At 40.5% G+C, this 23,989-nt stretch overlaps 1 protein-coding gene across 2 annotated transcripts; it reads right to left on the reverse strand.

Annotated features, from left to right (window-relative positions):
- Window positions 1–1,022: 1,022 nt before the first annotated feature.
- LOC139371148 (interleukin-34-like) lies at window positions 1,023–23,774 on the reverse strand. Of its 2 annotated transcripts, none has more exons than XM_071111260.1 (7): window positions 23,403–23,774; window positions 14,671–14,806; window positions 12,951–13,054; window positions 12,687–12,764; window positions 6,705–6,887; window positions 6,447–6,609; window positions 1,023–2,421 (listed from the first exon to the last, which is right to left on the reverse strand). In XM_071111260.1, exons 2-7 carry the CDS (start codon window positions 14,708–14,710, stop codon window positions 2,375–2,377), a joined length of 615 nt encoding a protein of 204 aa, XP_070967361.1. In that variant the 5' UTR covers window positions 14,711–14,806; window positions 23,403–23,774; the 3' UTR covers window positions 1,023–2,374. The 2 variants fall into 2 exon arrangements, with proteins under 2 accessions (XP_070967361.1, XP_070967369.1); XM_071111268.1 differs by having other exon boundaries at window positions 1,029–2,421; window positions 23,523–23,761.
- Window positions 23,775–23,989: the final 215 nt, after the last annotated feature.

A 23,989-nucleotide genomic window follows, 5' to 3' on the forward strand; every position in this document is an offset into this window, starting at 1 on the left:
GACAGCTCGGGACATTCAACATGTCAATACCGCTCATAAATATAAGTATTGATGAAGTCAATCTCTCCTCCAGTTTGAGCCAGGAGAGATTGACATGCATATTATTAATATTAACTTTCTGTGTACATCCAAGGGCCAGCTGTGCTGCCCTGTTCTGAGCCAATTGCAATTTTCCTAAGTCCCTCTTTGTGGCACCTGACCACAAGACTGAACAGTAGTCCAGGTGGACAAAACTAGAGCCTGTAGGACCTGCCTTGTTGATAGTGCTGTTAAAAGGTAGAGCAACGTTTTATTATGGACAGACTTCTCCCCATTTTAGCTACTGTTGTATCAATATGTCTTGATCATGACAGTTTACAATCCAGGGTTACTCCAAGCAGTTTAGTCACCTCAACTTGCTCAATTCATGTGTAGTGATTACATTTTTTCACTTTAATGTTATTTTATGTTTCTTCAGATAGGACATAACTCCACGTATATTTATTTATTTTTATTGTATTGTAATTTGAAATGTAATAAAACATTTATTATAATAAAAATTGAAAAATAAATTACTACAGCGTCGAGTGTGCGCTTTGAATGCTCCAAGAGCGAAACGTTCTGAATTTACGAACACCCAGAGCGCACTCAAGTGTGAATTTACGGACACAGTTTGTCTTCAGGGTCTGTCCCTACATGGCCATATATCCACGTTCCAGCACTTGTTTACGGAAGACAGACGGACCACTTGTGCTAATTAGCTATCTAGCATGTTCCAATCACCTGTGTATAACGGAATAAAGCTGCCAGAAACGTGTTGTCACTGAAAAATGCTGTCGGCTGCTACTGTGATAAAGCTGGTTAAAGTGTACAGTAAGTGTGTATTTTGCATTTGTGAAATTATTTTGACGTGACAATAAAAGGGCTTTAATGATTCTTGAACCATATCGAAATTAAGAATCAATTCCCGTTTAGATGGAGTATTTGGCTGTTTTGGCTGCCAGAGTCAGTCGACCTCTGAAAATATCAAGATCCTTGGACCGTTAAGAATAAAATATATAGTTTACTTTTATTTAACTAGGCAAGTCAGTTAAGAACACATTTTTATTTACAATGACGGCCTACCAAAAGGGGGCTCGGATTAAAAATAAAACATTGAATAAAAATATCAAAACACACATCACGACAAGAGAGACACCACAACACTACATAGAGACCTAAGACAACATAACAGCAACACATGAAAACACAGCATGGTAGCAGCACAAATCATGGTACAAAGACAACAGCACAATGGGCAAGATAGAGACAATATACCACGTGAAGCAGCCACAACTGTCAGTAAACTGTCCATGATTTGAATCTTTGAATGAAGAGATAGAGATGAAAAGGTCCAGTTAGTGTTTTTTTGCAGCTTGTTCCAGTCGCTAGCTGCAGTGAACTAAGGATTCTAAACGGTAGACACCTTAAAGGAGTAGTTCGCTATTTTACAACTTGATGTTAGATATTTCCTCACCCGGAAAGTAGTCTATGGGTCAGGAAAAACGAATCCATGCTTCAGTTTTATTTAAACAGCCATTAGAAAACTACAGCTAACTTTAGCCATCGCTAAAGGAGGCTCGCTCGGCTGGTGCTAGCACATGCGCGGATCAAATACACTACTGGAACACCGATTAAGGTGTTTACATGTCCTAATAATTTGAAAGATTGCTCAGAAAACCAGCCGTTTTAAGTTTTTCCATTTTGACCTCAAACCGATTAAGATAAACAGAGTAAGGTGTGACATGATTATTGCGTAATCTGTCTACTGCCGTAATCAGTTTAATATCCAATTATTAGTGTGCAATCTCGTTTACATAAACATCTGATGTAATCTGACCACAAGCAATCATACTGCAGAAAATTAACTCGTTGAACCTGGAATAGATTTTCACAAATAATATCTTTATTTCAGCATTGATGTGCATAATGCCAAACAAATGAGTGGCTGGAATTCACTGACTATGCCTGCAAGTCAGCAAAACACCTTAAAGCAATTTATAAAAAACAGAACAGAGAAAAAACATTTTTAAACAAACACATTTACTATAATATTCATAATATTCATAAAGACAAACAGTCAGAGATGAGAGTAGCTGGCTATGTTTGTGTTCTTACTTTTATGGGCAACGGTTGCTAATACCTATGTCAGCCATAAGTGTTCCCTGATTGCAAAAAAATATAAAATAATTAAAATAGAAATGCTATATCGCGCTCTGCTTGAGCATAGTCACCTGCCCTATACCATACAACTGTCTAAACACATCTAGAACCCACAATCAAAACACAGAACATAAACATCAGTAGACAATATATTATAAATATACATATGAAAACAATAGCGCCCTTCTCAGGTTTACTGTAGTCTCTTTCTGCCCTTCCGCCAGTGAGGTAAGCCACAATCTGAGGGAAGAAAATAGTGTAAGTGACAGATGAATCATTATAAAATCATATCTAAATATTTCTGATAAAATCATACTAATAATAGTTTCTAATAATCAATGACACTATATGAAACTTTTTGGGGTCTGCTTTGAACCTCCTAGCCATGAAGTAAGCCCTTAACCTATTCACTATATTTTTGTGTTGCTATGTTATATGTTTTTTCTTCGTGGTTTTTATATTCATTATTCATGTTCCTCACATGAGTGCTTTATACTCCTTCCTGCCTTATATTTTCACATGGAAACTCTTCAACTGAATTGTTCACAGATATGCTATAGCCGCAAAACATCCACTGATCTCTCTGTAAAATAGGGAAAATATCAACCTTAAGAGGTGCTGATGCAATTAACCTGTGAAATTAATAGTGCATGATACAGACATGATAACAGGCCCTAACATAACATGTCTACGGCTCTATGTTGTGTCAGTATGATGCACATAAAGACAAAAAAACAGTAAGAGGACTGGCAAGATGTGTGGAAGGCAGCCAACACCGCATCTCTTCCCCTTTAAGATCGTGTTGAAATCAGTCAGTATGTTCTCTTTCCCACGGTCTGACATGACTTAGCTTTCTTTACATTAACTCAAAGTACCATCTGGGTTAAACTTTGTTTGACCAATCTAACCAGGCAACACATAGCTATGTTTTACCTATATAGGATGTGTAAATAAATAATAAATAGGCTAACAGGAGATATTGACAGGCATGTCCAAGTCCTTTTTATAGTACAGACCTAAATGGGTATGACCTGGGCATGCACAGCCATCTCTTTTCAAACAGTGTTGAATAAGAACATAGTGTCTACAGACACTGAAGAGACGCAATGAACACAACAAGCCCTTATACAGTATGCCAAACCAGTTGAGTAGGTTTGTGTTGATGGGGAAAACGCCAACTTTTGGTATTTAGCAGTCAGACAACTACGCCTTATTTACTTTGAAGAACTACTAAAATAGTGATTTTGTCAGACTGCATAGGCAGAGGCTCTATAGAGACGAGATGATGACTTGGAATGAAATAATAAAGTCATCAAATAAAACAAATATACACAACAACTTAAATATTTGATTAAAGTAATGTGAATAAATGATGGTTTATAAGTTACAGTGCCTTGCGAAAGTATTCGGCCCCCTTAAACTTTGCGACCTTTTGCCACATTTCAGGCTTCAAACATAAAGATATAAAACTGTATTTTTTTGTGAAGAATAAACAACAAGTGGGACACAATCATGAAGTGGAACGACATTTATTGGATATTTGAAACTTTTTTAACAAATCAAAAAGTGAAAAATTGGGCGTGCAAAATTATTCAGCCCCCTTAAGTTAATACTTTGTAGCGCCACCTTTTGCTGCGATTACAGCTGTAAGTCGCTTGGGGTATGTCTCTATCAGTTTTGCACATCGAGAGACTGACATTTTTTCCCATTCCTCCTTGCAAAACAGCTCGAGCTCAGTGAGGTTGGATGGAGAGCATTTGTGAACAGCAGTTTTCAGTTCTTTCCACAGATTCTCGATTGGATTCAGGTCTGGACTTTGACTTGGCCATTCTAACACCTGGATATGTTTATTTTTGAACCATTCCATTGTAGATTTTGCTTTATGTTTTGGATCATTGTCTTGTTGGAAGACAAATCTCCGTCCCAGTCTCAGGTCTTTTGCAGACTCCATCAGGTTTTCTTCCAGAATGGTCCTGTATTTGGCTCCATCCATCTTCCCATCAATTTTAACCATCTTCCCTGTCCCTGCTGAAGAAAAGCAGGACCAAACCATGATGCTGCCACCACCATGTTTGACAGTGGGGATGGTGTGTTCAGGGTGATGAGCTGTGTTGCTTTTACGCCAAACATAACATTTTGCATTGTTGCCAAAAAGTTCAATTTTGGTTTCATCTGACCAGAGCACCTTCTTCCACATGTTTGGTGTGTCTCCCAGGTGGCTTGTGGCAAACTTTAAACAACACTTTTTATGGATATCTTTAAGAAATGGCTTTCTTCTTACCACTCTTCCATAAAGGCCAGATTTGTGCAATATACGACTGATTGTTGTCCTATGGACAGAGTCTCCCACCTCAGCTGTAGATCTCTGCAGTTCATCCAGAGTGATCATGGGCCTCTTGGCTGCATCTCTGATCAGTCTTCTCCTTGTATGAGCTGAAAGTTTAGAGGGACGGCCAGGTCTTGGTAGATTTGCAGTGGTCTGATACTCCTTCCATTTCAATAGTATCGCTTGCACAGTGCTCCTTGGGATGTTTAAAGCTTGGGAAATCTTTTTGTATCCAAATCCGGCTTTAAACTTCTTCACAACAGTATCTCGGACCTGCCTGGTGTGTTCCTTGTTCTTCATGATGCTCTCTGCGCTTTTAACGGACCTCTGAGACTATCACAGTGCAGGTGCATTTATACGGAGACTTGATTACACACAGGTGGATTGTATTTATCATCATTAGTCATTTAGGTCAACATTGGATCATTCAGAGATCCTCACTGAACTTCTGGAGAGAATTTGCTGCACTGAAAGTAAAGGGGCTGAATAATTTTGCACGCCCAATTTTTCAGTTTTTGATTTGTTAAAAAAGTTTGAAATATCCAATAAATGTCGTTCCACTTCATGATTGTGTCCCACTTGCTGTTGATTCTTCACAAAAAAATAAAATTTTATATATTTATGTTTGAAGCCTGAAATGTGGCAAAAGGTCGCAAAGTTCAAGGGGGCCGAATAATTTCGCAAGGCACTGTATATGCTAATGGAAATCACTACCAATTTGGGACTTTGATTAATTGTTTTATTCTGTCCAAAAGTATGTGGTCACCTGCTCATCAAACATCTTATTCCAAAATAATGAGCATTAATATGGTGTTAGATGAGGTTGAGGTCAGGGCTCTGTGCAGGCCAGTCAAGTTTATCCACACCGATCTCAACAAACCATTTTTGTATGGACCTCCGTTTGTGCACGGGGGTATTGTCATGCTGAAACAGGAAAGGGCCTTGCCCAAACTGTTGCCACAAAGTTGGAAGCACAGAATCGTCTAGAATATCGTCTGCTGTAGCATGAAGATTTCCCTTCACTGGAACTAAGGGGCCTAGCTTGAACCATGAAAAATAGCCCCACACCCTTATTCCTCCACCAAACTTTATAGTTCGCACTATGCATTTGGGAAGGTAGCTTTCTCCTGGCATCCACCAAACCCAGATTTGTCTGTCGCACTGCCAGATGGTGAAGCATCACTCCAGAGAACGCGTTTCCACTGCGCCAGAGTCCAATGGCGGCGAGCTTTACACCACCCCAGCTGATGCTTGGCATTGCGCATGGTGATCCCAGGCTTGTGTGGATGCACGGCCATGGAAACCCATTTCATGAAGCTCCCGACAAACAGTTATTGTGCTGACGTTGCATCAAGAGGCAGTTTGAAACTCAGTAGTGAGTGTTGCAACCGAGAACAGACGATTTTTACGAACGACGCGCTTCAGCACTCTGCAGTCCCTTTCTGTGAGCTTGTGTGGCTTACCAGTTCACGGCTGAGCCGTTGTTGCTCCTAGACGTTTCCACTTCAGAATAACAGCACTTACAGTTGACCGGGCAGCTCTAGCAGGACAGACATTTGACTAACTAACTGGAAAGGTGGCATCCTATGACAGTGCCACGTTGCTCTTCAGTAAGGCCATTCTACTGCCAATGTTTGTCTACGGAGATTTCATGGCTGTGTGCTCAATTTTATACACCTGTCAGCAACAGCTAAACTGAAAAAGCCAAATCCACAAATTTGAAGGGGTGTCCACATACTTTTGTATATATAGTGTATCATCTGACTTCTGTCACACTTTAAAAAGTAGTTAAGACTCATGTTACAAGAGGAGGAATGAATGAAAACTGCATGTCTGGAAAAGTACTATCTTGATGGACAGTGGGTAATTTAATTAGAGAGGGCAGAGTTCAGAGGTAATGGAAGAGAGGAAGTACAGTAAGGGAATGAAGTGCACTCACAGTCTTGCTCTCTGTCTTCACTGGAAAAGCAGTCTTTGAAGAGACAGTGCATTGTCCGATAGCAGTTATCCAACAGAGATTTGGGGGTCACGAACCTCCAGCCTTTTGAGTCAATCTCCTTAACCCTTTTGTAGATCTCCTCTATTCGCTCTGGTGGCTCTCTCTGAGAGATAAATATACATGGCCATTATGAGATACGTTTGTTCAAACAGAGATGGGTAGAACAGTGATTGTGACACTATGGCCGGTCTTACACACCTCATCAGTCTGTGGTGGGAACACCTGCTGGACCTTCCTGAAGAGATCCTCCAGGTCGGTGGTGTACTTGTAGGAGGGGTGTCTCACTGGCAAGACCCTCAGAATCCTCTTCAACACCTCCTGGTTGACCAACAGCCACACATCCTGCAGGTCCCCGTCTTCCAGATCCTCCACCCTCGCCCTCTGGAGGGACAAAGAGAAGAGAAATAAGTGTGGTAGATAGGAAGAGATAGTGATGTTTTATTTAACCTTTATCAGGGAGCCATACTGATCCCAAGGTCTATTTTACAGATGAGCCCTGAATTAAATAAATTCCAGAAAATACACACTTCAAAATATAAATACAAACTGCAAGCAGAAAGAAAAACAGGATCAAACAAACAAACACATTCATCATTAATAAGGTCCTCAATCAGCTTTCTGAACTTCCCTAGAGGCACCAAAACATCCAATTTAAGAATTTGTAAAGATTGTTCCACAAATAAGTTTTAAGAAAACTAAAAGCTGATTTACCTAACTCAGTAAAAACCAAAGGAAATTCCAGAGTTAACTATACTTGAGACCGGGTGTGGTAAGTCATATGTCTAAAGTTTAGTAAAGATATTAGGAACAGCCGGACTTTTTGTAATATGGCTTTATAAATGAAAACATAGCAATGTATCAACCTACGCGACATCAAAGAAGGCCAACCAACTTTCTGGTAGAGAATGCTGTGGTGAGTACTGACATTGTCACCTGTAATAAAGCTCAGTGTGCTATGAGAAACTGCATCTAACGGCTTTAATGAAGTGGCAGGTCCGTTCATTTAGATGATGTCGCCATAGTCTAGGACCAATAAGATCGTTGTCTGAACAGTCGGCTTTCTACTATTTAGCGAGAGGCAGGACCTATTTCTATAGAAGAAGCCCATTTGTATTCTCAGCTTCTTAACTCATCAATATGTTTTTTAAAAGACATTGTCATTTATCCAGATGCCCAGATATTTGTAAGCAGGGACACGATAAATATGGACACCATCCAAAGTACATATGCTTAAACAAGACGTATTTTTATGAGCTCTAGAGGACAACATATACTTAGTTTAAACTGCATTCATTAATAATTTCAGGTCAATAAAGTTTTTCTGTAATACAATGAAGGCAGACTTGTAGTTCAAACAGAGCCTGATCAACCGTGGGGGCAATAGCATACGCAACAGTATTATTGGCATACAAGTGCAGGTAAATTTTTTATTTTATTTTTTTACAGCAAGTCGATATTGTATGTAACAGTAAAAAGTACAGGATCCAAAATCAATCGCTGTAGGACACCTTTTGTAATATCCAGGAGACATGATTTAACACCATCAGTAGATACACATTGAGTTCTATCTGTCAAGTCATTTTTAAACCAGTTCTAGGCCAATTGAGGAAAGCCTCTGAATTAGCAGTGAGTGATCAACAGTATCAAAAGCCTTTGACAGGTCAATGAAGATGGCAGCACAATGGTGCCTTTTATCCATACAGTTAAGCACATCATTTATAACTACGGATGCAGCAGACATAGTGCAATGACCTGGTCTAAAACCTGACTGATGTTCATTTAGAATACGTTTTCAAAAATAAGATCTTAGCTGAGAATTAATCAAGGATTGAAATATTTTAGCTAGACAAGAACATTTAGAAATAGGTCGGTAATAAGGGTCACCACCTTTGTGAAGGGTTAGTACATGGGCCGCCTTCCAAACCAGTACCAGATATAATTGTTAGATAAATCATATGGGTTAATGATTCAGCAATCAGGGGGGCAGAGAGCTGCAGAGAAAATGGATCAAGCATATCAGCCCCAGTGGATTTTTTGTTTGTTACATCAATCTTAAGCAAGGCATCTAGAACATCGCTGATAATAAATTGTTGTAATTAAAACAAAGATTCACTAGAAGTTGACGGGATAACTGTAGAGTCAGCTAGAGTCTGGCAGAGGGAAGAGCAGTTGATTGTCTGACCAGGGTCAATTAAACCACCATTTGTCTCAAATAAAAAGCCTGCCGAGATAAAATGATGATTAAAAGCATCACATAAGAATTAAATCAATCAATGAGGAGTTAACAGGGTTTTTCACATTTAGCCGTGTGGTTTTGAGATCAATTGTGTCAGATTAAAATCAATGCACATACTCTTAAATTGATCTGAGGCCGGGGATAGCCAATTCAGACTCAAATCCCCTAAAATGACCAACTCCGAGGACATAAAAGGTGTTAAACACTCAGATATAAAACCAATAGCATCCGCCATGGCAGCGGTGGGGGGGAAGGACACATCTACAACCAGGAGCAAAAATGTCTTGGAAACAGAAATATTTAAAGATTGGGACGCCATTAAATGTAATTTTACATATATGGCAACCCACCCACCCCTTTTTTGTAACCTGTCACATCTAAATACATTATAATAATTTACTTCAATGTCTTTATCAGAGACAGAACCCTTTAACCATGTTTCCAAGAGAACCAGAACATCAGGACACGAGTACTGTACCCAAATTTAAATTGTGTCCATTTTATCATTATTATTTTTATTTTACCCCCCTTTTTCTCCACAAGTTCTATCTTGTCTCATCGCTGCAACTCCCCAACGGGCTCGGATGATGCACCTGTAGATCATTTCACTAATTGTGTGTAAAGTTGTCATCAAGGAAACGTGTGGCTACTTTGAAGAATCTAAAATCTAATATATATTTTGATTTGTTTAACACTTTTTGGTTACTACATGATTCCATGTGTTATTTCATAATGTTGATGTCTTTACTATTACTATACAATGTGGAAAATAGTAAAAATAAAGACAAACCCTTGAATAAGTAGGTGTGTCCAAACTTTTGACTTGTACTGTATAACAAAATAATGTAACAAAAATATATATTTAAGGAGGAGCTCTTAAGTGCTACTGCTCATAGTCCCAGTTGGTACTGTATTAGATAGAACCAATGATTTACAGTGCCTTGCGAAAGTATTCGGCCCCCTTGATGTTTGCGACCTTTTGCCACATTTCAGGCTTCAAACATAAAGATATAAAACTGTATTTTTTGTGAAGAATCAACAACAAGTGGGACACAATCATGAAGTGGAATGACATTTATTGGATATTTCAAACTTTTTTAACAAATCAAAAACTGAAAAATTGGGCGTGCAAAATTATTCAGCACCCTTAAGTTAATACTTTGTAGCGCCACCTTTTGCTGCGATTACAGCTGTAAGTCGCTTGGGGTATGTCTCTATCAGTTTTGCACATCGAGAGACTGACATTTTTTCCCATTCCTCCTTGCAAAACAGCTCGAGCGCAGTGAGGTTGGATGGAGAGCATTTGTGAACAGCAGTTTTCAGTTCTTTCCACAGATTCTCGATTGGATTCAGGTCTGGACTTTGACTTGGCCATTCTAACACCTGGATATGTTTATTTTTGAACCATTCCATTGTAGATTTTGCTTTATGTTTTGGATCATTGTCTTGTTGGAAGACAAATCTCCGTCCCAGTCTCAGGTATTTTGCAGACTCCATCAGGTTTTCTTCCAGAATGGTCCTGTATTTGGCTCCATCCATCTTCCCATCAATTTTAACCATCTTCCCTGTCCCTGCTGAAGAAAAGCAGGCCCAAACCATGATGCTGCCACCACCATGTTTGACAGTGGGGATGGTGTGTTCAGCTGTGTTGCTTTTACGCCAAACATAACGTTTTGCATTGTTGCCAAAAAGTTCAATTTTGGTTTCATCTGACCAGAGCACCTTCTTCCACATGTTTGGTGTGTCTCCCAGGTGGCTTGTGGCAAACTTTAAACGACACTTTTTATGGATATCTTTAAGAAATGGCTTTCTTCTTGCCACTCTTCCATAAAGGCCAGATTTGTGCAATATACGACTGATTGTTGTCCTATGGACAGAGTCTCCCACCTCAGCTGTAGATCTCTGCAGTTCATCCAGGGTGATCATGGGCCTCTTGGCTGCATCTCTGATCAGTCTTCTCCTTGTATGAGCTGAAAGTTTAGAGGGACGGCCAGGTCTTGGTAGATTTGCAGTGGTCTGATACTCATTCCATTTCAATATTATCGCTTGCACAATGCTCCTTGGGATGTTTAAAGCTTGGGAAATATTTTTGTATCCAAATCCGGCTTTAAACTTCTTCACAACAGTATCTCGGACCTGCCTGGTGTGTTCCTTGTTCTTCATGATGCTCTCTGCGCTTTTAACGGACCTCTGAGACTATCACAGTGCAGGTGCATTTATACGGAGACTTGATTACACACAGGTGGATTGTATTTATCATCATTAGTCATTTAGGTCAACATTGGATCATTCAGAGATCCTCACTGAACTTCTGGAGAGAGTTTGCTGCACTGAAAGTAAAGGGGCTGAATAATTTTGCACGCCCAATTTTTCAGTTTTTGATTTGTTAAAAAAGTTTGAAATATCCAATAAATGTTGTTCCACTTCATGATTGTGTCCCACTTGTTGTTGATTCTTCACAAAAAAATACAGTTTTGTATCTTTATGTTTGAAGCCTGAAATGTGGCAAAAGGTCGCAAAGTTCAAGGGGGCCGAATACTTTCGCAAGGCACTGTATATATACACTAGATGACTGATAGGGGGTGCTGTGTTGAAGACACCGTGCCTCCATCTTGACACTCCCTCACCGTTGTACAAAATATTTTAGAAGCTATAGAAATGCATTTATTAATGTGTACATTAGTTTTTGCACACTTTTAAATTATATTATGTGAGCTAAACATAAAATATTTTCCTTCAAGTTAAATGTTTTTAGATGACTAATGTCACTGTCCCCACTACAACAAAAACATTGTTAAATACATGTAATTTTGTCCTTGATTCAAATACTGTAGAATTCCTTTCATTCCCATGGAGGACTGCTCCTACTGGGGAGTGCTAATATCAATGGCCAATACATAGCATCAGCAATCCAGGGTGTATACAAAGACAGTACTGGATGATGATATGCTGAAACTGCTTCTCCAATAGATATCCCTGATCACACTTGTAGGCAATGTCATGGCTAGCTAAAAGGCGCTGCATGGTCAATCTGACATCTGCATTGGCTGTGTAGTATTTACAGTGATATGGCCTCTGCAGAAGTCAGGGCATTCATATTTCTTGCACTTGGTGGAGCAGCACAGAACTGAATTTGTCAAGGAAGTGAGTTTGTGTTTATACAGAATCTCCCACGGCCAACTACTGTCAACCAATAATTTCAATGCGGAGCTATACAGAGGCATCAGCATTGTTACAACATTTGGGGGGTGCACGGCAATGCGGTAGAGAGTTCAATTTGGCCTCTGCATGCCTCCGGAGGCTTCGAAATTGCGTCACACCCTCCATAAGGAGCCTCCCACCAAATGTACAGATCAAGCATAAATTGGCTTTTAGCTAGCTAATCTCATGTGTAGAAACAGGTCATCGGGTCTAACGGTGGTCTCACATGTTCAACTACTTAAGACATAGGCTCAAATCTAGGTTGTGTCTTTACATTGAGAAAATCAACAACTTAGGGGACTTCTCAAACCCCGGCCTGGTCTGTTTCACAAGTGTTCCCGGGAATTCTCACGAAACTCTGTGGTTTATGTACATCATAGGATAGAGCGCCTGCCCGTGGGGAAAACAAGGTGTGGTTACCTAGATTAGCCCTTTTCTGTATGACAAGAAAATCAAGGACAAAGTTGGCTCTTTTACAAGGGGTGTGAAAGGGAAAATGTTTTTGTTTTCCCCAATTTGTGTGCGTGGTCGAGGAGAATTCCCTATTATTACGTGAATATCGACTTGGACTATGGAATTGGTTGCTAGGTGACTGATGTAGTGATAAGAGTAAAGATAAAGGAGGGAGAATAAGGAAGGAATGTAGACGAAGGGTGAGTGAGTGGGTGGTGTGACAAGTAGATTTTTTCCATTTTTTAAGTTAGATCAGTGGTAATGATAAGAAAACAAAGGGAGGGACTCACCAGCTTGCTGATATTGCTGAGTTTGAAGACCTCCTCATAGTGAACTCTGATGGTGTAATTAATGGGTAAATTGTGTTTCTGTTAAAAAGACAGGAAAAATGTTGGTGTCAGATTGTGTTTGTAGAAAAATACCACCTTTAATGTAATCTCCACATATATCAACTGTCAAGACTACTGTGTGTGATCCACACACTAGTCTTGCCTAATTTCATTAATATTCCAAATATGTTGTAACTGTCTCGATATATCCTGTCCCCTTCTTACCATGTTACGTCTTCTGCCTATGAGTTTGTTTTCCAATGTCTTCAAAGACGTGCACTGGGCAGTTCTGGGCGTCATCAAAACAAGAGGTAGTACACATATCAAACCTACAGGGGGCACAACATACATATGATATCATATAACATGTCACTCACTGACGCGGTTAAATATTCTAAAACAGTGTCGTAGCAGTATTGAAGTGGTATAATTGTGGTGAGAACTGAGCAAAGATGTTGAGACTGTCACAGTGCAAAGCATGACCATAGCTCCTAGCTAGACCTTTGTGGTTGCTTTGCTAAAATGAATTATGCTGAACCATGACCTCTTCTTTCCATCAGACTCATCATCTCACTGAGAATCCACCAATCTAAGAGAAAGCCCCAGCTGAGCCAGATTACAATACTGATTAAACACAACAATAATCTCCTCTAAAACGCTTTCACCTTAATCTGCATGTGGTCAAGTGCAGGAGACATCCAATACATTCATGGTCAGTGGTACATTTTTGCTATTATGTTTGAAAACAGCATTTTGGTCCTGTGGTCCAAATGCAGACTGAGACAGTAGTACCTATTTTGACAAAATTGTATTTTTTCTCAGGAGTAACTGACTCTGACTAGCACAGTTTCATAGCAGTGGTGGCATGCAGTCCAAAGCCAGTCTGTTGTGGTTAGATCCTGTGGCCGAGGGCTTAGATGTAGATGATTGTATAGTGACTCCGAGTCAGCAAAATCCCCAAGACCTCACAGCACTCTTCACAAAGACCTAGGAATGTACCTCACTGCACTCAGTCTACAGTCAGGGGCTCAAATATCAGATATCTCACTTACCCTACCCCCCTCTCTTGCCTTCAATACACGTTCTTCCTCTCATTTTTTTGTCAAGTGTGTGTATTTCTTTCTCTCTGTTACAGGACGTGGTTAGATACATCGGTTTAACAGCTTTTTTGGAACAGAAACCAGACCTACGCAATACTTTTTTTTTATCTCTCTTTCAATCTGAGATAGGAACTGATCAGACCTATGATGTCTTCTACTGTCAATCCCCTATACACTTTCTAGCTTGAGCTCTCTGAAATATACATTGTTTGTCTATGATGAGTCATGGTTACAGTTCTTCAGTTTAAGGGGGGGGGGCATTGATCTCTTTTACAAAAACACTTAAGGGGTTTCTCCATAGCAGAACAAACTTTGTGTAAACTGTGATGAAGGTCTATTGTCTGAAACATCTGTGGTCCATTAAACCCTTTGTAGAATATACAAGAATGTCAGAGTGATTAATTTTATTTTACTAACATATGGTATGCAAACCAGGGTGCCCAATGGGAAAAGGTATGCATCATTCGATTTATTACCACTCTCCAAAGACAACTGGGGCTCAGTTGCTGGTACTATAAACTCCCAACGGTCTCTACTGACAGATGTATTTCCTCACACTATTAAGGGTCCTCTTAGCGCTCAGTAGGTGTATAAGTGGCTGAAGTGATGGGGCCTCACCCAGCCCATTGCAACACAAACAAAAATTATTCAAGAAACCAGGAATAACATCCATAATCTACCGGTACACATAATCTCAGTTCTGATCCCACACCACTACATCCCCACAATTTGTCAAATATCTAGCATTTGGCCTGACACGTAGTTCCCAGGGCACTTGCTGTAGGTTAGAGTGACGTCTGCAAGCCCTCCAATTCTTCACACAAGCACCACAGGACTTCTCTTACCCAATAGAGCTCCCAGGAGCCAGGCTGTTGACCGGACCATACTCCAATTTATGCCCGTTTAAACACGCTGGAGGCCTCCGACTCAGATCACACACTTTTCCAGAGCACCACAAGGTCCTTCTCGCTCCTTGTTAGCCTGTAACAGCAACACAGACAGGCATTTTTAACAGTTCAACATTGACTGTCTTCACTGGTTTCAATCAGATTTGTTCTGAATAGCTATAAACACCACAAAACCCTTGTCAGGTTGAAAGAACAGGAAATAATCAATGTACAGTATACGTTGACATTTGATGACAGACGTATGTGTACATCGACGGCCACCAACCACTTAATGTCAAAAGGAGAAGTTTGAATTTTGAAACGCAGTATTGATAAAACCGGTGCATAGACAAAGCTGCGGGAAGATGTTTGGGGGTGGGGGCAAAACAGCGCTACAGACGGCTGGCTATATTGTGGACACCCCTTCAAATTAGTGGATTAGGCTATTTCAGCCACACCCATTGCTGAAAGGTGTATAAAATTGAGCGCACAGCCACACAATCTCCATAGACAAACATTGGCAGTAGAATGGCCTTACTGAAGACCTCAGTGACCTTCAACGTGGCACCATGCTGCCACCTTTCCATCAAGTCAGTTCATCAAATTTCTGCCCTGCTAGAGCTGCCCCGGTCAACTGTAAGTGCTGTTATTGTGAAGTAGAAATGTCTAGAAGCAACAACGGCTCAGTCGGTGCCGCACAAGCTCACAGAACGAGACCGCCGAGTGCTGAAGAGCGTAAATATCGTCTGTCCTCAGGTGCAACACTCACTACCAAGTTCCAAACTGCTTTTGGAAGCAACGTCAGCACAAGAACTGTTCGTCGGGAGCTTCATGAAATGGCTTTCCATGGCTGATCAGCCGCACACAAGCCTAAAATCACCAAGCGCCGGCGGGAGTGGTGTGAAGCTTGCCTCCACTGGACTAGAGCAATGGAAACATGTTCACTGGAGTGATGAATCACACTTCATCATCTAGCAGTCCGACGGTGAATCTGGGTTTGGCGGATGTCAGTAGAAAGCTACCTGCTCGACTGCATAGTGCCAACTGTGAAGTTTGGTGGAGGAGGAATAATGTTCTGGGGCTGTATTTCATGGTTCGGTTTAGGCCCCTTTAGTTCCAGTGAAGGGAAATCTTCATGCTACAGCAGACAATGACATCCTTGACGATTCTGTGTATCCAACTTTGTGGTAACAGTTTGGAGTAGGCCCTTTCCTGTTTCAGTGTGACAATGCCCCGTGCACAAAGTGAGGTCCATACAGAAATGGTTTGTCGAGATCGGTGTGGAAGAATGGGACTGGGCTGCACAGAGCCCTGACCTCAACCCCATCGAACACCTTTGGGATGAATTGGAAAGCAGACTGTGAGCCAGGCCTAATCTCCCAACATCAGTGACTGACCTCACCAATGTTCTTGTGGCTGAATGGAAGCAAGTCCCCACAGCAATGTTCCAACACATAGTGGAAAGTCTTCCCAGAAGAGTGGATGCTATTATAGCAGCAAAGGGGGGAAGGGGGGGGGGGGACAACTCCATTTTAATGCCCATGATTTTGGAATTAAATGTTTGACGAGCAGGTGTCCACATACATTTGGTCATGTAGTGTATATACAGTCGTGGCCAAAAGTTTTGAAAATGACACAAATATCAATTTTCACAAAGTTTGCTGTTTCAGTGTCTTTAGATATTTTTGTCAGATGTTACTGTGGAATACTGAAGTATAATTACAAGCATTTCATAAGTGTCAAAGGCTTTTATTGACAATTACATGAAGTTGATGCAAAGAGTTAATATTTGCAGTGTTGACCCTTCTTTTTCAAGACTTCTGCAATCCACCCTGGCATGCTGTCAATTAACTTCTGGGCCACATCCTGACTGATGGCAGCCCATTCTTGCATAATCAATGCTTGGAGTTTGTCAGAATTTGTGCGTTTTTGTTTGTCCACCCGCCTCTTGAGGATTGACCACAAGTTCTCAATGGGATTAAGGTCTGGGGAGTTTCCTGGCCATGGACCCAAAATATTTATGTTTTGTTCCCTGAGCCACTTAGTTATCACTTTTGCCTTATGGCAAGGTGCTCCATCATGCTGGAAAAGGCATTGTTCATCACCAAACTGTTCCTGGATGGTTGGGAGAAGTTGCTCTCGGAGGATGTGTTGGAACCATTCTTTATTCATGGCTGTGTTCTTAGAAAAAATTGTGAGTGAACCCACTCCCTTGGCTGAGAAGCAACCCCACACATGAATGGTCTCAGGATGCTTTAATGTTGGCATGACACAGGACTGATGGTAGCGCTCACCTTGTCTTCTCCAGACAAGCTTTTTTCCTGATGCCCCAAACAATCGAAAAGGCAATTCATCAGAGAAAATGACTTTACCCAGTCCTCAGCAGTCCAATCCCTGTACCTTTTGCAGAATATCAGTCTGTCCCTGATGTTTTTCCTGGAGATAAGTGGCTTCTTTGCTTCCCTTCTTGACACCAGGCCATCCTCCAAAAGTCTTTGCCTCACTGTGCATGCAGATGCACTCACACCTGCCTGCTGCCATTCCTGAGCAAGCTCTGTACTAATGGTGCCCCGATCCCGCAGCTGAATCAACTTTAGGAGACGGTCCTGGAGCTTGCTGGACTTTCTTGAAGCCTTCTTCACAACAATTGAACCGCTCTCCTTGAAGTTCCTGAGGATCCGTTAAATGATTGATTTAGGTGCAATCTTACTGGCAGCAATATCCTTGCCTGTGAAGCCCTTTTTGTGCAAATAAATGATGATGGCACGTGTTTCCTTGCAGGCAACCATGGTTGACAGAGGAAGAACAATTATTTCAAGCCTTTTGAAGCTTCCAATCAGCATGACATAGTGATTTCCAGCCTTGTCCTCGTCAACACTCACACCTGTGTTAATGAGAGAATCACTGACATGATGTCAGTTGGTCCTTTTGTGGCAGGGCTGAAATGCAGTGGAAATGTTTTTGGGGGATTCAGTTCATTTGCATGGCAAAGAGGGGCTTTGCAATTAATTGCAATTCATCTGATCACTCTTCATAACATTCTAGAGTATATGCAAATTGCCGTCATACAAACTGAGGCAGCAGACTTTGTGAAAATTTATATTTGTGTCATTCTCAAAACTTTTGGCCACGACTGTAAATACAGTATATATAAATACAGTATATATATATATATATATATATATACAGTGCCTTGCGAAAGTATTCGGCCCCCTTGAACTTTGCGACCTTTTGCCACATTTCAGGCTTCAAACATAAAGATATAAAACTGTATTTTTTTGTGAAGAATCAACAACAAGTGGGACACAATCATGAAGTGGAACGACATTTATTGGATATTTCAAACTTTTTTAACAAATCAAAAACTGAAAAATTGGGCGTGCAAAATTATTCAGCCCCCTTAAGTTAATACTTTGTAGCGCCACCTTTTGCTGCGATTACAGCTGTAAGTCGCTTGGGGTATGTCTCTATCAGTTTTGCACATCGAGAGACTGACATTTTTTCCCATTCCTCCTTGCAAAACAGCTCGAGCTCAGTGAGGTTGGATGGAGAGCATTTGTGAACAGCAGTTTTCAGTTCTTTCCACAGATTCTCGATTGGATTCAGGTCTGGACTTTGACTTGGCCATTCTAACACCTGGATATGTTTATTTTTGAACCATTCCATTGTAGATTTTGCTTTATGTTTTGGATCATTGTCTTGTTGGAAGACAAATCTCCGTCCCAGTCTCAGGTCTTTTGCAGACTCCATCAGGTTTTCTTCCAGAATGGTCCTGTATTTGGCTCCATCCATCTTCCCATCAATTTTAACCATCTTCCCTGTCCCTGCTGAAGAAAAGCAGGCCCAAACCATGATGCTGCCACCACCATGTTTGACAGTGGGGATGGTGTGTTCAGGGTGATGAGCTGTGTTGCTTTTACGCCAAACATAACGTTTTGCATTGTTGCCAAAAAGTTAAATTTTGGTTTCATCTGACCAGAGCACCTTCTTCCACATGTTTGGTGTGTCTCCCAGGTGGCTTGTGGCAAACTTTAAACGACACTTTTTATGGACATCTTTAAGAAATGGCTTTCTTCTTGCCACTCTTCCATAAAGGCCAGATTTGTGCAATATACGACTGATTGTTGTCCTATGGACAGAGTCTCCCACCTCAGCTGTAGATCTCTGCAGTTCATCCAGAGTTATCATGGGCCTCTTGGCTGCATCTCTGATCAGTCTTCTCCTTGTATGAGCTGAAAGTTTAGAGGGACGGCCAGGTCTTGGTAGATTTGCAGTGGTCTGATACTCCTTCCATTTCAATATTATCGCTTGCACAGTGCTCCTTGGGATGTTTAAAGCTTGGGAAATCTTTTTGTATCCAAATCCGGCTTTAAACTTCTTCACAACAGTATCTCGGACCTGCCTGGTGTGTTCCTTGTTCTTCATGATGCTCTCTGCGCTTTTAACGGACCTCTGAGACTATCACAGTGCAGGTGCATTTATACGGAGACTTGATTACACACAGGTGGATTGTATTTATCATCATTTAGGTCAACATTGGATCATTCAGAGATCCTCACTGAACTTCTGGAGAGAGTTTGCTGCACTGAAAGTAAAGGGGCTGAATAATTTTGCACGCCCAATTTTTCAGTTTTTGATTTGTTAAAAAACTTTGAAATATCCAATAAATGTCGTTCCACTTCATGATTGTGTCCCACTTGTTGTTGATTCTTCACAAAAAAATACAGTTTTATATCTTTATGTTTGAAGCCTGAAATGTGGCAAAAGGTTGCAAAGTTCAAGGGGGCCGAATACTTTCGCAAGGCACTGTATATATATATACACATATACGCACTGAACAAAAATATAAATGCAACATGTAATGTGTTGGTCCCATGTTTCATGAGCTGAAATAAAAGATGCCATGCACACAAAAATAGTATTTCTCTCAAATCTTGGCACAAACTTGTTTACATCCCTGTTAAATGAGCAGTTCTCATTTGCCAACATAATCCATCCACCTGACAGGTGTGGCATTTCAAGAAGTTGATTAAATGACATGATCATTACACAGGTGCACCTTGTGCTGGGGACAATACAAGGCCACTCTAAAATGTGCAATTTTGTCACACAACACAATGCCACAGATGTCTCAAGTTTTAAGGGAGTGTGCAATTGGCATACTGACTGCGGGAATGTCCACCAGTGCTGTTGGCAGAGAAATTAATGTTAATTTCTCTACCATAAGCTGCCCCAAAAGTTGTTTTACAGAATTTGGCAGTAAGTCCAACCATGTAACCATGCCAGCCCAGGACCTCCACATCCGGCTTCGTCATCTGCGGGATCATCTGAGACCAGCCACCCAGACAGCTGATGAAACTGAGGAGTATTTCTGTCTGTAACAAATCCCTTATGTGGGAAAAAACTAATTCTGATTGGCTGGGCCTGGCTCCCCAGTGGGTGGGCCTTTGCCCTACCAGGCCCATCCATGGCTTCGCCCCTGCCCAGTCATGTGAAATCCATAGATTAGGGCCTAATTAATGTATTTCAATTGACTGATTTCCTTATATTAACTAACTCAGTAAAATCATTGACATTTTTATTAAATGTTTTTATAGTACCAGTCAAATGTTTGGACACACCTACTCATTCAAGGGTTTTTCTTTATTTTTAACATTTTCTACATTGTAGAATAATAGTAAAGACATCAAAACTATGAAATGACATATATGGAATTATGTAGTAACCAAAAAACTGTCAAACAAATCAAAATATATTTAACATTTTAGATTCTTCACAGCCACCCTTTGCCTTGATGACAGCTTTGCACACTCTTGGCATTGTCTCAAACATCTTCATGAGGTAGTCATCTGGAAAGCGTTTCAATTTTAACAGGCGTGCTTTGTTAAAAGTTAATTTGTGGAATTTCTGTCCTTCTTAATGCATTGAGCCAATCAGTTGTGTTGTAGAGGTGGTATACAGAAGAGCTCTATTTGGTAAAAGACCAAGTCCATATTATAGCAAGAACAGCTCAAATAAGCAAAGAGAAACAACAGTCCATTATGACTGACATGAAAGTCAGTCAATACGGAAGATTTCAAGAACTTTGAAAGTTTCTTCAAGTGCAGTCGCAAAAACCATCAAGCACTATGATGAAACTGGCTCTCATGAGGACTGCCACAGGAAAGGAAGACCCAGAGTTACCTCTGCTGCAGAGGATAAGTTCATTATAGTTAGCAGCCTCAGAAATTGCAGCCCAAATAAATTCTTCAGAGTTCAAGTTGGACCGCAGAGTGAAGGAAATGCAGCCAACAAGTGCTAAGCATATGTGGGAACTCCGTCAAGACTGCTGGAAAAGCATTCCAGGTGAAACTGGATGAGAGAATGCCAAGAGTGTACAAAGCTGTCATCAAAACAAAGGGTGGCTATTTGAAGAATCTCAAATATAAAATATATTTTGATTTGTTTAACACTTTTTGGGTTACTACATGATTCCATATGTGTTATTTTGTCATTTTATGTGTTCATTATTCTAGAATGTAGAAAATAGTAAAAATAAAGAAAAATCCTTGAATGAGAAGGTGTCCAAACTTTTGACTGATACTGTATATATACAGTTGAAGTCGGAAGTTTACATACACCTTTGCCAAATACATTTAAACTCAGTTTTTCACAATTCCTGACATTTAATACTAGTAAAAATTCCCTGTCTTAGGTCAGTTAGGATCACTCATTTATTTTAAGAATGTGAAATGTCAAAATAATAGTAGAGAGAATAATTTATTTCAGCTTGTATTTCTTTCATCACATTCCCAGTGGATCAGAAGTTTACATACACTCAATTAGTATTTGGTAGCATTTGCCTATAAATTGTTTAACTTGGGTCAAATGTTTCAGATAGCCTTCCACAAGCTTCCCACAATAAGTTGGGTGAATTTTGGCCCATTCCTCCTGACAGAGCTGGTGTAACTGAGTCAGGTTTGTAGGCCTCCTTGCTCGAACACGCTTATTCAGTTCTGCTCACACATTTTCTATAGGATTGAGGTCAGGGCTTAGTGATGGCCACTCCAATATCTTGACTTTGTTGTCCTTAAGCCATTTTGCCACAACTTTGGTAGTATGCTTGGGGTGAATGTTCATTTGGAAGACCCATTTGCGACCAAGATTTAACTGATGTCTTGAGATGTTGCTTCAATATATCCACATATTTTTCCTCCCTCATGATGCCATCTATTTTGTGATCATGATGCCATCTATTTTGTGAAGTGCACCAGTCCCTCGTGCAGCAAAGCACCCCTACAACATGATGTTGCCACCCCTGTGCTTCACGGTTGGGATGGTATTCTTCGGCTTGCGAGCACCCCCCTTTTTCCTCCAAACATAACGATGGTCATTATGGCCAAACAGTTCTATTTTTGTTTCATCAGACCAGAGGACATTTCTCCAAAAAAGTACAATCCCCATGTGCAGTTGCAAACTGTAGTCTGGCTTTTTATGGTGGTTTCAGAGCAGTGGCTTCTTCCTTGCTGAGAGGCCTTTCAGGTTATGTCAATATAAGACTTGTTTTACTGTGGATATAGATACTTTTGTACCCGTGTCCTCCAGCATCCTCACAAGGTCCTTTGCTGTTGTTCTGAGATTGATTTGCACTTTTTGCACAAAAGTACATTCATCTCTAGGAGACTGAATGCATCTTCTTCCTGAGTGGTATGATGGCTGCGTGGTCCCATGGTGTTTATACTTGCGTACAATTGTTTGTACAGATGAAAGTGGTCCAAGGATGAACCAGACTTCTTGGCTGATTTCTTTTGATTTTCCCATCATGTCAAGCAAAGAGGCACTGAGTTTGAAGGTAGGCCTTGAAATACATCCACAGGTACACTTCCAATTGACTCAAATGATGTCAATTAGCCTATAGGAAGCTATCTAAAGCCATGACATCATTTTCTGGAATTTTCCAAGCTGTCTAAAGGCACAGTCAACTTAGTGTATGTAAACTTCTGACCCACTGGAATTGTGTTACAGTGAATTATAAGTGAAATAATCTGTTTGTAAACAATTGTTGGATAAATTACTTGTATCAAGCACAAAGCAGATGTCCTAACCAACTTGCCAAAACTACAGTTTGTTAACAGTAAATTTGAGTGGTTGAAAGTGGTTGAAAAACGAGTTTTAATGACTCCACTTCACATGTGAATCCAAAATACCTTTGAATTCAGGAATTCTCACATTTGGAGGCATGACAAATGTGAATGGGGTGTGAATGATGTGATCCTTCATTCACGTGAATTTCCATGATCAGTTCCAAAAAAAATACAGAAACTTATGACAAAATTGACAAGAACATTAAATCACACATCACAGCTGTAACTTGGAGAAAAGTAGAGGACAGTGCCCCAAACATAACTTACATATATCACATGTATGGACATATGTTATATGACAATTATATGACAATAAAATGCATAGCAAATAGAGTAGGCATAGCCAACACTGGCAAATAGCATGTATATATATCCTATGGATCCCAAGGGTCTTCATTATTTAACCATATAGCCTACAATATCAAAACAGCACCTTCGGCACCAGCGTTCATATTAAATAATAGCATGTCTTATAAGGCCATATAAAACTGAAGTTGGCTAAGCGCAGCAATACATAACACATCCAATATTTGCTCAAGACGTTACAAATATTACTTCCATATTCACCTGCACAATCCCAGCAGTAACTCCACAGAAACTCACAACTTCAACACTCTGTTATCTTCAGAATGACCATCAGCAGCAGCGACCAAAAGCACACATGGTTCACACAAACGACTTACTTACAAGGCTGGGAAACCACGCGTGCGTGACTGGTCAGTGATATTGAAACAATGTCATCTTTAATAGATGACCTGCGCGCAGCAACACCCAGAGTAAAACCCCCGTTTTAGGCGAACGCGAATTTGGGAAAATCCCTGAAGCCTCACTTTCTTTGGCCCAGAACTCCAAAACGAGAGAATATTGATCAATTGCGCAATGTCCATATGGTCGTCTCCAGCTCCACCTTGCAGGCGCAAATTGTCAGGTTTTACTTTCACTTTCCATGCACTGCGCCATAACTCTCCCAAATAATAATCTCATCCCCGACTACACTGCCCTAAATATTTCATTCTAATTCAGTATCCTAATACAAATTCAAAATTATAGAATTCAAATACAATTTGTTGGCACAGATATCGCACCATACTCCACATTCAGCTCCTTAGGCTTAAAACTTACTCCATGTGCTCAACAGCCACGCGGCCATGTAA

Source organism: Oncorhynchus clarkii, chromosome 2, assembly GCF_045791955.1.
Source record: "Oncorhynchus clarkii lewisi isolate Uvic-CL-2024 chromosome 2, UVic_Ocla_1.0, whole genome shotgun sequence".
In the NCBI taxonomy this organism is placed as follows: domain Eukaryota; kingdom Metazoa; phylum Chordata; class Actinopteri; order Salmoniformes; family Salmonidae; genus Oncorhynchus; species Oncorhynchus clarkii.